This window comes from Limulus polyphemus, unplaced genomic scaffold (assembly GCF_000517525.1).
Source record: "Limulus polyphemus unplaced genomic scaffold, Limulus_polyphemus-2.1.2 Scaffold2883, whole genome shotgun sequence".
NCBI classification, from domain to species: domain Eukaryota; kingdom Metazoa; phylum Arthropoda; class Merostomata; order Xiphosura; family Limulidae; genus Limulus; species Limulus polyphemus.
The window spans coordinates 2,830-21,388 of record NW_013668493.1 but is presented as its reverse complement, the minus strand read 5'-3'; the positions used below and the strand labels follow the sequence as shown (position 1 = coordinate 21,388).

The window sequence follows — 18,559 nt, the reverse complement described above, 5'->3', positions numbered from 1 at the left end:
GCTACTCTTGTATTGATCAGAATTTTTTGTTCAACTTGGGGCATGATGGTGGGTAAAACAAAATATGCGATCTAGCTAACTAATGAATGAATATTTGCGGTAAAATTCTGATCAATACAAGAATAGCTACCAGTCTGGCCACCATTTTTGATTTCATTCCTTTAAGTCGCATGCTCAATCCTTTTTTGGTTGCATCGTTTTTCATACCTAAGGTGTTTTTGATTAGATATCATGACTTTTTATCAATACACAGCAACAAACCACAGCAAGTAAGAAAGTGACACTCAATGTATATAGTATCCAACTTTAGCTTTTGGATTGCGTCCTTGTTATTCGGAACAGACCGATACAGACCAACCAGATTCTTTGAAATATATGGTGGTAGTTTTTCCTCTAAAACAGTGTTAATAACTTCCTTTATAGTAACACCATGGAATTTAGATTAGCAGTTTCTTGTCATCACCTGCATGCACTAGGTACAGCCGTATCAAGCATCATTATTTACATTAATTGCTTAAGCTAATATCACGTGACACTAAACACTCTTTAATTTGGATAAATTCATAAAATTTAGCTAATTTATCCTGAATAGGTGGCAATGAATAATGAATTAAAAGACAGCTTCACAGTGCACCATTTTTATACATGAGATAATACAGTAACTGAAAAGAAACTGTTAGGTTAGTGCCATTAACAAACATCATTATTATCAAACAATTTTTTTATAGCTTCAGTTACTTGAATGGTTAACCTGTATAATTTATTTATTGTACTTCTTTGGAGATCTGTCTTTAGTGATGTATAAGGTGACCAGACATCTTGGTTTTGCCGGGACATTCTTGCGATTTGGTAGTTTGTCCTAGTGTCCTGTGAAAAGTTCTTGGTTTTATGATAAAGATATCATTGAATAACAAATGTAATAGGCCTTCTTGACTTCCCATTGTTGCAATACACACACGCTGTGTGTGTGGTGAGAAACCCAGGTATGCACAGATTGTTAACGGTCCACTGAGAAGCTTAGTTTTAATTTGCTTATAGAAATATTTTTGTTATGCAAAGTGACATGATACATGTAATGACTCTGTGCAGAATAGATGTGGAGTGTTTCTATTATCCTGCTTCATCTTCTTTCCAAGAGGAGATGTCAAAATAAATTATTACTGGAGAAAGTTCTAGAATAGTGGAAGTTCATGTGATAAAGTAGAAAATCGAAACATTTAAAAACTACATCCATTTGTTTTCATTGAGTTTTGATTTGCTTTACAGGAACATGGAAGTAAAAACCCATTGAAAATGTTAAGATGCCATTTTTGGACATATAGCCCCATTAGGATAAAACAGTTAGCACACTGTGTGCCTTTTCTGCTAGTCTTTTTATTATATTATCTTTCATTTGTGTGTTGTACAATTACAGAATATTTACTCCTAATTGTTAATTTTGTATGGTATAGGACAATCTCAAATCCAAAAGCCGTATTCAAGAGCTGAAAACTCTACAGTGAAGTCATGTATGGAATCAGAATCCCTCTTAGAGTCTGTCATGTCATCCATAGAATGGAATCCATACCTTAGGTATGTTACCAGAATTTTGTTTTTGTTTTCAAAGTTTTTCTTTGCTATGTTAGAGGTCATTAAATACTTTTTTGCCATTTTTGGGGAGGGGTGGAGTATTATAAATGCCAAAAGAATGTCATTAGCTGACAGTAAATAACTTACAAAAGTACTGACCAGTAGCAACTTTCTCAGAATTTGTAAACTTCAACACATTTTTTCTGTTTCTCAATTTCCTGTTTATAATGTCTAATGTCCAGTAATATTTCTTTAAAAAACTTCCCCGTTTTATATGCTTTCAGAGGTAAGTGAGGGTCACATAAAGTTTACATTTTGTATACACTCCTAAATTTCAAAAATTGTGAATAACTTATTATACACACAACAATTTTAGCACATTACCAGTGTGTTGTTTCTGTTTCACAAAGTATTTTCTTTACTATGTTATGGAAACAGCAGTTCAAGAACATTTCTGAGTTATTTGTTATTGTTTTTTTTTTCTGAAGCATTCTCCAAACCATTACCCGAAACTATGTAACTGGTATTTCTATTAAATAAATGTTGTTGTTCTTTTTCCACGTTTCAGGCACACCACTTGTTTTATTTCCCACCAAAATTAATTTTGTTATAGGAGCCATAGTTCAGAGTACCGATTTATAGTGTAATTCAAATTGATCTTTCATTTTTGGTGAATGTTTTCTTATCTTTGAGATATCCTGTATATCAGTTTTTTTTTATTTTAATGTTTTCTTTTTCTTCCATTTTTTTCACATTTTTTTCTAGGAGGATTATCTTTTTTTTTTCAAAATTTTTTTTACAAAATGGTGTTGTTTTTGCAAAAAAATTGTTTACTAATAATTTCATTGAAAAGTTATATTGAAAATAATTTTTATTTTACAAACTTTCTTGTTCTTTATGGTTGTGTGTATATTACAATGAAGGTATTGTTTGTAAAAGTGTACTTGGGAAAGAAGACATTTTTAACAACTTCACCAAGATTATCAGAGATTAAGGTTTTGGTTATTATTGCAGTAAAGAACTTTTAAACTAAAAGTAAAAAAGTAAAATAGTAGTAATATTGTTTTCTCAGGATGAATATTTTGCCTTTTATTTATGTAACCCATAATGACATTTCCAACTTTTAATTAAAACTTGAAAATCATAATGGATTTTACTTATAATAACAAGATCTGTACAAATGCTCCTGTAAAACCAATGTTAAAAGTACATTGTGTACACGTTTCAAGCACTCTGCAACAAATATCACATTAATTTCTTACATCAGTAATATTCAAGAAATAGAATTCATACTTGTAGTGATTCTTTGCATCCATTTCAAGAGTTGATATAGAGGTTTTAAACTGGTGTCAAAATTTAGTGTGATCTGTACTTTACACCATGATATTGGATGTCAAGCATTTACATAAATTATGGGTGAAAAATGACAAACTTGTCTTTTTTATGCCATGTTATCTGAGCTGATCTGAAACTCTACTGCTACTCAGTATCTTGATAAAGCTTTCTTTATCCCATCACTTAGATGACTTACAGCTGACAATCTGAAACTCTACTGCTACTTAGTATCTTGATAAAGCTTTCTTTATGACACTGATCTGAAACTCTACTGCTACTTAGTATCTTGATAAAGCTTTCTTTATGACACTAATCTGAAACTCTACTGCTACTTAGTATCTTGCTAAAGAGTGTCATAAAGAAAGCTTTATCAAGATACTGAGTAGCAGTAGAGTTTCAGATCAGTGTCATGAAGAAAGATTTATAATGTCATTGACAGAATGGCACACTTTACCGAATCTTGTATTGATGTGAGATGCTGTTGATTGCAAGGAGGGAATGTTTGAGATCCTACACGGTAGCATTGAATCAAACTGTAAGTTTTGTGATGTCACAAGCAAAACCTCTGTTGATAATTGTTGCAAGTTTTGTTTTCAATATTTTAATGTTAGCTAGAAGGCTATGAGGTTATGATCTAGTAAATTTGACTAAGATCTAGATAGGTACATTATTTATTAATACAAGTAAGCAGTTAGTAGTGAGTCAGTCAGTTTTCAGTTGGTAGAGTACCAGTCCTTCATATAATACTTAGTTTCAGTGAAATATTTGGATAATTGCTAGTTGTCACATATATTCAGTCTCTCGATTGATTAGCCTTGAAATTGCACAAATAAGTTTATTTGTAAGTTAGTCATAGTGCCATTAGTGAGAAAATGTGAGTTGCAAGTAAAAAAAAAGATTATTTGTGAACTTAGGCCTACAAGTACATCTGTGTACAAGTGATGGAAGATTGATTAGCCTTGAACTTGCACAAGTATGTGTATTTGTAAATTAGTCATTGTGTCATTAGTAAGAAAATCCCAGCTGAAAGTAAAAACATTATTTGTGAACTTAGGCCTACAAGTACATCTGTGTACAAGTGATGGTAGATTGTAGGTTAAGGATGAAGTAAACTACTTTGTTATCATTACGTAGACTGGGCTTGGATTTAGTATTAATGAATAATTTGAAAGAACTACCCAATCAATGAACAACATTACAATAATACCAGTTATCTGTCCTGTAAGTGCTATCTATCTCTGAATACATTAATACAAGCAAAATTGTGATTTTTTTTTCTACAGGTTCTCAATAGATAACTCTAAGTTATCTGATTCAAGACAAAGTGGTATACTTATGAATAACACATGTGATTCATCTGCATCTTTTGCTGCTACTGATCCTAAGAGCTTAGAAGATGGTGTGATGGATGATAATGGTTTCAAAGTGAGGAAGCAGTTAAATACTTTGGTTAGTGCAATGGAACTTTCTGCTTTTGAAAAGCTACCATAGTTTATATGGCAAGTTGACCTTTCTGCTTTGTTCTGTGTTTCGCATGGGAAGCTACAGTTTGGCTGAATACTTAAGTTCTTTGGGAGTCCAAAATGTTGTACCAGACACTTGTGCTAATCTTATAAGAAGTATTTTTTCTAAATAGCAATGTACGAAAAAGCTGTCCAAATATATATATATAATATAACCTACAATTTATTTATTGTACATGTAGATGTATGTGCCAACAAGCAAGTGAATCCACTAACAAAGTTCTAATATAACAATGTAAAGTTATTTCATTTGTACAAAAGGTATCATTTTTAAGTGAAAATGTCGGCTGTTATAGCTCCCAAAAGCATTGGGGATATTCCGTCTATCAGACATAATGAGAGGTTAAAAGTTAAAACCATTTGGGATCGTATTCTAACGTCATAGTTATGAGCATTTTATAGTTGAAAGGAGATTAACTTAAAGTTTTTTTACTAATAATTTCCTTGAAAAGTGATTATGAAAATGACTGTTGTAATGTATGAGTTATTATTTATTTCATTTAGTGATTTAACATTTAATTATTATTTAGTTTTTATAACAAGAGTGTTAAAAGTAATTATTTTAAAGGTGATAGTTATGACATAGTTCGTTATGTAAGAGTCGTAGTTGTGTGCGTAGTTCAGTTGTTGTGAATTGATGTCACGTTACTCAAACCTTCTGTGTTTTTTGTTGCCTTGAGTGAGTATTATTACATCATAAATCTCGTATTTGTTGAAAGTTCTAGGCCTCAGTTGCAAAATGTATAGGCAACCAAGTGAGTGCAAGTGAAGTTTAGTTAGAAAAAAGTTAGTTAGTGAAAGAAAACGTGAAGCTAGCCAGCATTTGAGTGGATTTCTATAGTGTGTTTCACAGCTATATTGTAACAACAGAAATAGGAAGAATAATTTATCTTGTCAATTGGGTTCTAAAGTAACTAAACCAGCCTGTGTGGACTTTTGATGAAAAAAAAAGAGACAATTATTTAAAGCTCTGGATACAACTGTGGTAACAAAGAAGTTAAGTTATTGAAATAAAAGTTAGACTGCGTGATTGTTAGTTTAGCCATAACGGGCACTATTTTAAAGTGAGTTTCACAGTTTAACAGAGATAAGGAGAATAATTTGTCTTGTCAAAGGGTGTTATAAAGTAACTGAACCTGCTTGTATGGACTTTGACGAAAAGGAGACAATTATTTAAGGTTCTGGATATTAACCCATGGGAGCAATGTAAGAGAATCTATCGCAGATTGTGCAGTAAGAAACAGAGCAGAGAAAAATAATTCATTGTGTCAATTGGGTTCTACAGTAACTGAACCAGCCTGTGTGGATTTTTGACAAGAAAAGAGAATTATTTAGAATTTCGAATTATACAATGATATCCTGTAGTGTAAATACGTTTTGTACATATGTTTAATTTGTTAAAAATATATTTTTTAAAAACAAGTGGATTTTTTGTTGTGCATTTATTGTTCAAATTTATCGCTAACAAGTAACAAACACGTACTGTAAAGAATCCCAGTCCATATTCAAAACCCTGACAGACCAAACAAAATTAGGATTTTAGACTATTTTAACTATTCAAGTAATCAAAATACTGTCACCAAATTTATTCACTTTTTGTTTACTATGGTAAAGCTGCTGAAGCTGTCACTAATGTTTAACTGCTGACTAGGGAGAAGGCAACTGGCTAGCAGCACCTATCACCAACCATTTTTGTTTGTTGTTTTGTTTTACTTGTATGTATCATTGTTGTAGGAATATTGTATTAATCAATTAATTTATTGTAATCAATCGTTGGGGCCGTCAGTTAAAATCAACTTGTTTTTAGGCATTTGTAGCTTTTTTCTAAACCTAATATGACATTCTGGGTGATTTATTTGTCTCTGATTGATTGTATGAAAATTTCTTACTGATATTAAATAGTTTATTAAGAGTTTATATTTATAAAAAAGTCCTAGAATTGTTTTAAGTGTGTTTCTGATTGACATTAAACTTGCCTAGGAACAGTTCTAATATATAATACCCATTTTAGACATTTCATATCAGCCATGTTAATCTTGTTTAAAAAAATTATTGTTTTAACTTCTGTAACTTTTACAATGACAAATGGAATGAAAGGTCAAGAAAGCAGAGGCTTGTTGCTTTATGCTGTTTTTGTTGTAATGTTTTAATAATTGGTGAAATAAGCAGAAGTTTTGTTGTAAAAGTAACAAAAGTTTTTTTTTTGATAGAACATATACAGTAATCTTTGCAGCCTCACACCAAACACTAAGATGTCAGACTTGAACTCTTGTGGGTCTCCTCCACAACCCAAAATTTGCCTAAAACAGATGTCATTGGAGGGTAAAAGGACTTTGTGGGAAGATATTCCTGAGGTTCGTTAACTTTCACATATTGTATTTTAGATGTTTTAATATGTGAGGGTTATTATAATAAGCTTATTTCTTGTATTCTTGTGTGTGTGTGACAGAACAAATCTGGATTGAACGGAAACCTCTGCCCATTGACTGAAGACAGGAAATTGAAGTTATCTGAAATGTTGAGATGAATCAACTGTTGGTACCCATAAAAAATTGTTTACCCTGTAGTTTTAATTGTATTAAGTGAACAGTTGTAGATGAATCAACTGTTGGTACCCATAAAACACCTGTTTACCCGGTAGTTTTAACTGTATTAATGAACAGTTGTAGATGAATCAACTGTTGGTACCCATAAAACACCTGTTTACCTGGTAGTTTTAACTGTATTAATGAACAGTTGTAGATGAATCAACTGTTGGTACCCATAAAAAATTGTTTACTCTGTAGTTTTAATTGTATTAATGAACAGTTGTAGATGAATCAACTGTTGGTGCCCATAAAACACCTTTTTTACCCGGTAGTTTTAACTGTATTAAAGAACAGTTGTAGATGAATCAACTGTTGGTGCCCATAAAACACCTGTTTACCCGGTAGTTTTAACTGGTATTAATGAACAATTGTAGATGAATCAACTGTTGGTACCCATAAAACACCTGTTTACCTGGTAGTTTTAACTGTATTAAAGAACAGTTGTAGATGAATCAACTGTTGGTACCCATAAAACACCTTTTTTACTCGGTAGTTTTAACTGTATTAATGAACAGTTGTAGATGAATCAACTGTTGGTACCCATAAAACACCTTTTTTACCCGGTAGTTTTAAATGTATTAAAGAACAGTTGTATAGAAATTATCTAAACTTTTTTTTTATTCATATCAATTTGCAATGTTCATTCACGATGTTAGGAAAACACATAGGCTCAAAACATCCATTAAAATTAAAGATATAAAACCCGATAACTTACGTGCTTTTGAAAGGTGGACCTTTCTTCATGAGAGCCAAACAGCTTGCCCCCTGATGAAGAAAAGTCCATCTTTCAATAGTGTTTGGGTTATAGTGTTTCATATTTTTAATTTCCAGTGCTGTTATTCATATAAAGCTTGAGCATTTCAGAAGTTGAAGTTCTATTGTTATAAAAAAGGTCAGGAACAGTGGTCTTCTTGAGACAATGACATCACAGCAGATTCAACAACAAGAAGCATTGTTTGAAATCATCACTTCAGAAGCTTCTTATCTCAGAAGCTTAGATATCCTTGTGGAACATTTTATTAATTGTCCAGAGCTCACAAACCAGTCCTCGGCCGACTGTATTCTGGAACAAATGGAAATAGAAACGCTATTTTCAGACATCTTACCCATCAGAATAGTTAGTCAAAGGTAAAATCAGTTTATTCGAACACCTTCCTTTCCTTTTACTTTATACTCTTACAAGTGTTGAAGTTTAGGATACTATTTTATACCTTATTGTATATTTATAATATCATTATTTGTTTTTTGTGTGCACTTCTATGTTAAAACATTGTTCCAAAACATACTTACCTTCTCTCACACTGCAGCTGTTACTTGACTGCTAGGGTTTCCTTCCTTTGCTCATCTAATCATTGGTCTGATTATGTCTTGTTTGTTTCAGTCTTTTATTCCCCCACTTAATTGCTCTTGGCGATATCTATCTCATGACATTCTCTATCCTGGTACTGTATATAAGCACCTCATTCAGATAATATTATCACTTTTTCTCAACAAAGCATTCACTAATGTGTTTATCTGTACTATGACTGTTGGAGATACTTTGAGTGTTCTTTGTGTTACCTAATTAATTTATGTTAAGAAATCTTTTTTTTTGTTTGGCAATCCGATATACAGCATGAATTCCTGGATTACTGTTTCCAGCACGGAGGCAAATCAGGTTTCTCCTATCCCACATCTGATATATAGCATCGCTTAACAGTCGGGTGGTGAGTCATTCACAGTTGAGGCTGTTCGTGACCTTATTCATAGTGAGATGGAGACATATATTTCGGTCTCCAAGGAGCTCTGAGGCTGCACTTGCAGGCAAATCTGGACATTCTGGAGAGAGTTTAGGTTTGCCTTTTACAGCTCCTTTCTTTATTCTGTTGGTTTGTCACGAGGCCAATTTGGATCAACTGCCTCCATCTTATTTTCTTCAGTTGGTAAATTGAGTGTTTGATGTTTTGGGTCTTTCTCCAGTTGCGTTTGAGCTTGCACATTCCTTGATGACGGAAAAGTCTAAGAGCGAGTACTTAGTTCTACCTCTAACCTCTAATATTGTAGTTCATGCAGGGAGGTTTTCTGCTCAGTTATATGAAGAGACAGCTATGCTTTGTCCTCCATGTTTGTCAGAACAATATGCTTTAACCTACCACTGCCAGGTGGATGCGTATTTAGACTCTCAAAGGATAGTCCTGCTCCTCAAAATGTGAGGTTTCAGGATGGAGTCTGTGGTCAACCTGAATAGATCACAATTACTAGGATTCATCTTACCCTAACTATGGTGCTAAGATATTTATCATCCCTCTTGGTGATCACCACATCAATTTGTTGACAAGTTGGGACCATTGTTAGCATCGACTTTGGTTAGTTTGTCGGCTACTGCACTTTCCCTAGTCTATTGGCTGGTATGTTGTTGGGTAGAGATGTGTTGCTGGAGGGTATTCGTCTACCAACTGCCATCCTCCATGAGTTACGTGAGGACCCCTTTCTCTGACCCTTGATTTTTGTGGACATTCCAGAGTCTTTGGAATCAAGGATTGATGTTGTCTGTCTACATTCATCCTTGTTGTTGTTGCCTTCTGAACTTTCCTCAGCTCCTACGGGGGTCATAGTTCCATCCCATTCAAGTGTCCCGACCTATGACATCAGCCCCCTGGTCCAATGGTACCCAAAATAGATTCCACCCATAAGGTTCCTCCACTTGGGCCGGAACACTGCCAACATTAGCGGTGACTACTGTATGCCTTTGGGGTTTGTGGGGGCTTGGCTCCGAGAATTTCTGGACGAGTGGAAAATCTTTACCATGGATCCATGGGTACTACAGGTTCTTGCATCAGGATTAGCCATTCAGTTTACATCTTCACCACTGTTATCCACCCAACCTGTTGTGTTTCTGCCTCCAGCAAATACTTGGATTTCAGAACTTCGTTCTAGGGCTGTCGGGGTTTTGTTGGTCTAAGGGGCAATGGAGAGAGTCATGCTACTTTTTCTAGGGTTTTATTCCTGTCTGCTTGTTGTGCCCAAAAAGACAGGAGATTGGCATCCAGTCATTGATTTGTTTTGTCTGTATCAATTCCTAGATCCTCTGAGATTTGCAATGGAGTCATTCCTCATTCTGCATTGGAATTTTTTTATTAGGATTATGGAGATGACCAAGAATGACCTTGCACGTTTCCATAGCAGCAGCATCATGCCACTACCTTCATTTAGTGCACAAGGGTCAGGTACTGCAGTTCAAGGCTCTGCCCTTTGTACTAGCATCGGCACCATATGTGTTCTACCAAGTTGTACACGTTTTTTTTGTGACCTCTTTTCTCTAGGGCTCTGCACACACCATTCCATGGATGACTGGTTACTACTAGCACCATCTCGTCAGTTGGCAGAATATCACACCTAGATGCTACTTTCAGAAGCAACTAAAACAGGTTTCATTATCTGAGCTGAGAAATCTTTTCTCACTCCAACACAATATATCATCAGTCTGGGTATCTTTTTCAACATGTATCTCAGTCTGGCTTAGCTGACTCCCATCCAGCTCCAAGCTATGTAACAGGCAGTTCAACTCTTTCTCCCCCTGCATGGATGGTTCTTTCTCTTTTGTGGATGTGGGCATCACTAGAATCCCTCATTCCTTTGGGACAAGTACACAAGAGACCCCTTCAGTGTCTCTACATGACAAATGGATCACGAACAGTGATCCAATAGATTCCCCAGTCTCCTTATTCAGGATCAACATTTTCAAGCTTGAGTAGTAGTTATATCAGAATAATATTATGATAGGTGTTCTTCTGCTGCACCTTTTCCAGAAATCCATCTCTTTGTGGATGTCTTGGTTCAGGGATGGGGGTATACATCTCAATGGGCAGGAATTCCAGGGCAATGTCTCAAGGTCTGGGCTTATCTAGGCAAAAAAATCACCATGCTTCACTTCGCCAGTTCCATGGTGGAGTCTTACATTTCTAATCACATGGGCACTCAGTCCAGGTATATTTGTTTCCAAACCTTAATTCATCTTTATTGGACCTACTCCCATCATATCATCCTACTAGCTTGCCATGTTCCTGGGGTGATGAATTTGGTGGCAGATCAGTTGTATTGACCCAACTGGATTTTCCTGCCAGCATGGATGCTGCATTGCAAGGTTTTTCCATTGGATTTGCTCTTGGTTGGGATGCTGATGATTGATACATTTACCACTCATTGGAACACTCAACAACTGGTATTCTAGTCTATGGTACCTCACCCTAAGGCATTGGCAATAGATTTTTTTCAGTCAGGACTGGACGAGATTGCACCTCTATGCCTCCCACTGACTTATATGTTACCCAGAGTACTAGCAATGATTTGTTCAACCCCTTGTCGGGTTCTTTTGGTAGCACCAGATTGACTGGCTCAACCCTGATTTCCACTTCTGTGGTATTTTCAGGATTGCCCATCTCTTCCACTTTCTCTTTGGTCATCTCTGTTGAGGCAAACAGGATCCAACATCGTACACCCAGCCATCCTGAAGCTCAAGCTTGATGCACAGAGGTTACGTGGTCCTTCATACAGCCTTGGGGTTTAACTTCTAAGGTTGCCATGTATCTGTCTTATTCTTTATGTTGTCCCATGATGGACATTTATCAATGGAAATGGCACACATATCAGTAATGGTGTATTGAGAGGAGGTTGAACCCACTTCGACTAGAAATGCAAACTATAACTTGTTTTTTGACCTGGTTCTTTGACAAGGGTTTTGCTTCTTCCACAATTGACTTGTATAAGGTGGTCTTATCAATTTCCTGTAGGTACTCGAGACAAATTATTTGAGTTCCCAGTGCTCTCCGGCCTGTTCAAGTCGTTTCAGGTCCTTTGTCCCAAACGACTGTTTCAGTTACCTGACTGGGATATTAAGGTGGTATTACATGCTTTTTCTCAACATCAGTTTGAGCCCTTAGCCTCACATATCATGCATCACCTTTCCCTTAAGGTTTATTTTTTGTTGCTGCTGACCTGCAGATATTACCGGTCTGAGATTTTTGGGTTGCATGTGCACAAAATGCTCTATCATTCTTCCTATGTCCTCCTTTACCCAGACTGGTCCTTCTTACCTAAGACACTGGCAGCCAGGGAAGGGGATAACTCCTTTTCACCAATTCATCTGACAGTTATTTCTCACCACAATGGCCAATTGGATCCTGATCATTTGTTATGTCCAGTGAAGACCTTGAAGTGTTATGTTGCATGCACTAATGCTTTAAAGGAGCTAGACAACGACTTTTTATTCATTGGGCTCCTTCAGTTTCCAGGAATTTATCCCCAGTTACTTTGTCGAAGTGGGTACAAAAATTGATCCATATCACTTATTCAGATCTCACTTATTCTGTGAGTCATACCTCTTCAGATTGGTCAAATTTCTATGTTCTTAGTGGCCTGGTTGAATTGCCCGTTGGAGGATATTACACAGGTTGGTAGGTATGTGGACCTCACCCAATATGTTTATCTCACTTTTTTAGCATGATCTGGCAGTATCTTCCTGTGAGGGTTTTCAACTACCCCCTATAGCTATATTAACTTCAGATTGGTCAAATTTCTATGTTCTTAGAGGCCTGGTTGAATTGCCCATTGGAGGACATTACTAGGACTGGTAGGTATGTGGACATCCCCCAATACGTTTATCTCACTTTTTTTGCATGATCTGGCAGTATCTTCCTGTGAGGGTTTTCGACTACCCCCTATAGCTATATTAACTACATCCACTGGATTATAAAGAGGGGTGAGTATTTTTATTACTAATTTCTTCTCTTTTTTCCTTTCCAGGTTCTCCTACCTCTTTTTCACAGGATCCCACTTTGTGCTGAGTGTTGCCCAGTTAGGTGTGCTGTTATCAAGCCAGTTCCACACTAGCAACCACAAACACAGTATACTTTATCTAGGTTGCAACAGGCTCTGTAGAAATGGGGTGTTCCATAAGACCACCTAGAGGCAGGCTAGGTGGTATTACTTTACTAAGCTTGACTACCACTCATGGAATATCATGAGTAAAACATAAGGCGATCCTGCTCGTCCATGCCGATCATTGGATTGAATAAATCAGGGTCGGTTTACTTTTAAAAATTTATGGAACTTGTTTTCCCTATTGCACTGTTTCCAGAGCACTGTTCTTCGGGGCTCCCCAATGCGCATTATCCCCCTCATTTCCAACTAGTGGAGCTAAGGAGTCCTTACCATGCCTGGTTTCCAGTCGCTGGGGTGGTGGACAGAGGTTATTCCACCATAGTGTTTGAGTAACTTTCCTACACTCTTCAAGAAGAGGGCAAAGTTGGGGGCCCTCTTACCCAGGACCCTGGATGTTTTTTTTCCCAGATGCTAGTAGGAGAGGCACCAGCCTACATGGGAGCCTACTGGTAATACAAGTTCAGGTTTGATGCTCGGCTATCTGGTTTGATTGAGCGTGACCCTTCTTTTTGATCAATATCAGTTCTGTACATTGTTCACAGAAGAGGGTCCATTTTCTCCTTGTAATTCTGAATGCACAGCGGTCCCATCCTGGGTGCTTAGTTGAGCACAGTTTGCTCCATGTACTCTTTATAATTCTGGGGACAAGTTGAATTTACCTTGCCCCCACAGTTGGGGAGTAAGGATGAGTGTTCATAATTCCAGACCCGGATGAGTTCTCTTTCCTCAGGTTGAGTATGGCATACGGTATCCTGTCATTCCGAGTTTGGAGTGTTGGTTTTTAGACTTCTTCAGGTTGAGGAGAGGGTTTGTCCACTTCGATGTTGCTTACTTTTTTGTCATGGTTCTGGTGGCTTGGTATGCATCACTCTATAGCTACAGGTTGGGATCCACTCACAACTATATATATATATTGCGGTCCAAATGCCCTATCCACCAACATGGGATTTAGGGACCATGGCCCTATAATTCCAATCCCAAGCAGTGTAACCTTGATTACCTGGTTTGAGCCTGGTCAGTAGTGATGAAAGATCATGTCAAATTCCACCTGCAGTGCAAGAATTAGGTTCTGGATGAAGAGCATACCTGTTCTAGATGTAGAGCGATTTCCACACTAGGGCGCTAATCTTCTATTGACACACCCATGATCTATGCAGACACATTCTGTATGGACTATGTCCTCATCAGCCCCTCCACCTTCTGAATGTGAGATTCTAGCTGTAGTGTGAATAGAGGTAAGTATGTTTTGGAAGTTAACATTTTGTTAAATTGAAAATTTATTTCCAATAATACTTACCTCCGCTTACACTCTCCCACCCTTCCTTCCCACTAAGAGCCGGTGTTAGAGACTGTGGATTGAGTCAGTCTCGAAAAAGTAATAATATTATCTGAATGAGGTGCTTATATACAGTACCAGAATAGAGGGTGCGTTGATGTAGGTAGAGAGTGTCACGAGTAGTATTTGTAGTGTGAGAGGAGGTTAGTATTATTGGAAATACATTTTTGATTTAAGAAAATGTTAACTTATTTGCTATAACATTGACTGGTGCTGAGTGTTAGTTTTGGTGATTTTATTTTTGCTTACGTTTGCAGTATAAAATTATTAAAAATAAAACTTTTTAGGTTTTATTTAAGTTTTATAAGAATTAAAAAATAGCTGTGCATCTGATATTTGTATATATAAAAAAAAATGCATCTGTAATTACTACTTGGATATTTTCTGAGTACATTTAATATGTTTGAAACTTTTTTGTGTTTTTTGCTGCCTGTATTTCCTAAGCAGTCAAATAGGGGAGGTTATTTCTTTGTTGTAGTCATGTTGTATGTGTTACTTCTCTATTTTTTAGTCACTTTATTGAGTTATGAGTTAAGTTAGTTTGATTTCTTGACTACAAGTCTATTGTGCCAACTTCTTTTGTATTGTTTAGATTGCTGGCCGAGTTGGAAGCAAGGTTGAGTAAAAGTCTTCTTGTACCCAACATCTGTGATATTTTGCACAACTATGCATTAAATCATTTCTCAATATATATCAAGTACTGCTCCAACAAAATCTGTCAAGAAATGATGCTTTACTCATTAAGGTAAGCTTATTATAGATATTAAAATATAGAGTACTTACTAACGTATTAAATGCATTGTGAACTCAAATTTGGTGATAGATTGAATAAGCAAAAAATATATGTATAAATAGTTTGGTAGAATAACCTGGATAACTTCACAAGATTGTGTTTGGCATATCTTTACCAGTATCTTAATTATAATTTCGTTTATCCCACTGTTTTTTTTTGTTACTTTAAACTATGCTTCAACCTCTTTGTGTATATTAATTTCAGATCAGAGTAATGCTGTGTACTTGGAGCCAAACTAAAAATCAGTGTGACAATCAGTATAGCTAATTAATTATATGTTTCTACTTATAAACATTAGAATGCATTGTAAGCTAAAAGTACAAGAAATTACCCAAAACTTGTATACTTTAAACATTTGGCTTTGGAATTGAGGCTTACCTGTATAACTTATGAGGAGCTATATTAAGATGGTACTGCATCTCTGTACATATTGGAAATAGTTATAGGCTGTTGTTTCCTACACATTTGTATTATATGTATTGTATTATAAATAAACATCCTCATTAAAATGTGGGTTTCTAAGATGTGTGTAAAATGTTTCCAGTTATTCCTGTTTTCTATTCTTAGTTTAAATACATATATCTATATTAGGTTGAATTTTGACACTGTATTTACCATGACCTTTGAGCATAACAAAAACAACTGTAGATTTTTTTCACAACTGTATATATTAAAGATCATGGAAAAATATTGACACCAAAAATTCTGGTTGCTACATATACTGTAAAGAAAGAGTTACTGTTCTTAAGTAAGAAACCATATTATAGTTTTTATGCAAAATGTCGAAAGCAAACTCGCCTTTAACCTGCCGGACTTGTGAACCTTTACAATCAAAGTTGAAATGGTTGTTTCTTACAACATATCTTGTTCATTAACTGTGATGACTAAATTATCACCATATAGAATAGAAAGGTCTCTTAGATGTGTAATGTCAAATGTTTATGTTTCCTGGTTCTTTAACCTAAACTGTCTGTGTTTCATTTAAAGGCAAAATAAGCCAGAATTTGAAATGTTGTTACAAACGCTTGAGTCAAATCCAGTTTGCCAGAACCTCAACATGAATTCATTCCTTATTTTGCCAATGCAGCGAATTACTCGTTTCCCGTTATTAGTTAAAGCAGTATGTGACAGACTTCCAACAGACTCTCCAGGCTTCAAAGTCTCCAAATTGGCCCTAAAAGCTATGAATAAGGTTTGTATAATTCTAAATTCATCAGACCATTCTTTATGATAGAGATATAACTTTAAATAAGTTTATAGTTTCTTATTTGAGTACGACCTTACTCACATCATAGTAAATATTTATGAACTGAACATTGTGCTGAAGACATTAACATTTTAATAATAATTAGTTGTATTTATCACTTAGTTTATAGCAGAACAGTTTTATGCACCTTGCCACAGTTGTTCTTTAATAATAATTAGTTGTATTTATCACTTAGTTTATAGTAGAACAGTTTTATCCATTTTGCCACAGTTGTTATTTAATAATAATAATTAGTTGTATTTGTCACTTAGTTTATAGAAGAACAGTTTTATCCATTTTGCCACAATTGTTCTTTAATAATAATTAGTTGTATTTATCACTTAGTTTATAGAAGAACAGTTTTATGCACCTCAAATATTTTGTAAATATCAGCCCTGACGGATGGCAAGACGTGCATGTTTGTTGTTCTCAGTCGCTTCAGTATTCGGGTAGTTTGTGTTAAATTGTTACACTTAGTTTAGGCTGTAACAAAGAAACAAGTTGTAATATTATTATTTAAATATCTTTAACTTAAATGTTTATGATGGGGTCTACTTGGACCTCGGAAGATTGACCATAGAAATGTTTTTATATAAGATTAACCAGGGGCATTTTTAATGTCGGTGCAATTGATGCAATGCACTGACGGCCATCTAGGAATATAACAAATAACATATTGTAAGGTGTTTCCTCAAAACTGATTTTTTTTTATATATTTATATTTACATTTATATTGTATATAGGAAAAACTATGTATTTATTGTATCTTAATATGAAAATAAATTATAAATTTTATAGTTGATCAATACTAATTCCCCCCCCTTACGAAAATTGCACCGAGTACTTTGAAGTCTTAAAAATGCCCCTGAGACTAATGCAGAGTTAAATGTTATACAATTCTTTGTTTATGTTTCTATTAGATTTAAAATATTAATGACTAGTTATGCATAAGAAATTTAATTATTCCCTGTAATTTTTAATTAATTATTCATTTTCTGTTTAAGGTCGTAAAAGACTGCAATGAAGGGGCTAAAGTAATGGAGAAGACAATGGAAATGTTATGTTTAAGTCATCAGTTAGAATTCAAGAATTGTAATGTACGTATAAAACGAGCAGATCTAAGAAATAAATATTGAAGTTACACATGAATAAAAAATAAAAGGAACAAATTTTACTCCCAGTGTAATCTTGTATGCTTATAGATTTGTTTTATTATAGAACTTGATAAAATAACTCGGTGTACTGAATACTAAACCATTTCAACAACTGGCTTGCACATTTATTGAATTTCTAGTATACCTACATAACAAACCCTATACTTGAGAAAGTTTAAAACTCTAGACTGACATAGATTTAGGATGGTTGACATATCACACAAGACTAAATTCATTTTCTTGTTGGTAATTTATGTTCAAATATCTTATTTTTATTTAAGAGTGTTAGATCTTGGAGAAGAATTTTCTTCATTGTACTATTAACCATACTTCCCTCTAGTTAGTTATGAATTATTTCTTTACAATTACTGACATTTTAGAAGATGTTTAAGTCATTTTCTCTTATACTCAAAACTCTTGTATTATGTTAAAAATGATAACCTTTAGATATCAATAGAACTTGAAAATAATAATCACACTTGTGTTCTCGAAACACATTTACAACATGAGTATTTCCCTGTATATCTGTTAGAATATAGATAGTAGTATTATGTGCCATACTGACAATTCATTTAGGTTAAAATTCAGAGGACTGTTATTCATTCAGAAACTCATTGATGTGAAAGAATCCTTACGTTTCATGTACGAAGATACACGTCAAGTATTTGGAAAATAATGAATAATTTGTTACAGGATGAAACACATATAAAAAAAAAAACACACATTGACAATCTCTCTAATATTTTTTTTATTTACCTCTTATCCACAGATTGAGGCTACAATTCATTTCAGTAACTTCAGCAGTTACCTATATTAGAAAATGTATCATTTTACATATGATACACTAGTAGCTTAATGTGTGTTTAATACATGGAATATTTACATATGATACACTAGTAACTTAATGTGTGTTTAATACATGGGATATTTACATATGATACACTAGTAGCTTAATGTGTGTTTAATACATGGAATATTTACATATGATACACTAGTAGCTTAATGTGTGTTTAATACATGGAATATTTACATATGATACACTAGTAGCTTAATGTGTGTTTAATACATGGAATATTTACATATGATACACTAGTAG

The 18,559-nt window shown here is 34.7% G+C and overlaps 1 protein-coding gene across 2 annotated transcripts in view; it reads left to right on the top strand.

The window, feature by feature from the left end:
* The window catches only part of LOC106468128, a 54,540-nt gene that overhangs the window by 33,395 nt on the left and 2,586 nt on the right, over positions 1 to 18,559 (top strand). The window contains exons 6-12 of one of the 2 annotated variants that reach the window (XM_022396436.1): positions 1,452 to 1,572; positions 4,188 to 4,329; positions 6,638 to 6,781; positions 7,908 to 8,143; positions 14,863 to 15,015; positions 16,051 to 16,255; positions 17,314 to 17,406. In XM_022396436.1, coding sequence (XP_022252144.1) covers positions 1,452 to 1,572; positions 4,188 to 4,329; positions 6,638 to 6,781; positions 7,908 to 8,143; positions 14,863 to 15,015; positions 16,051 to 16,255; positions 17,314 to 17,406 — 1,094 coding nt within the window. Of the gene's footprint in view, positions 1 to 1,451; positions 1,573 to 4,187; positions 4,354 to 6,637; positions 6,782 to 7,907; positions 8,144 to 14,862; positions 15,016 to 16,050; positions 16,256 to 17,313; positions 17,407 to 18,559 lie in introns of both variants that reach the window. The other variant, XM_022396435.1, reaches the window with a different exon arrangement.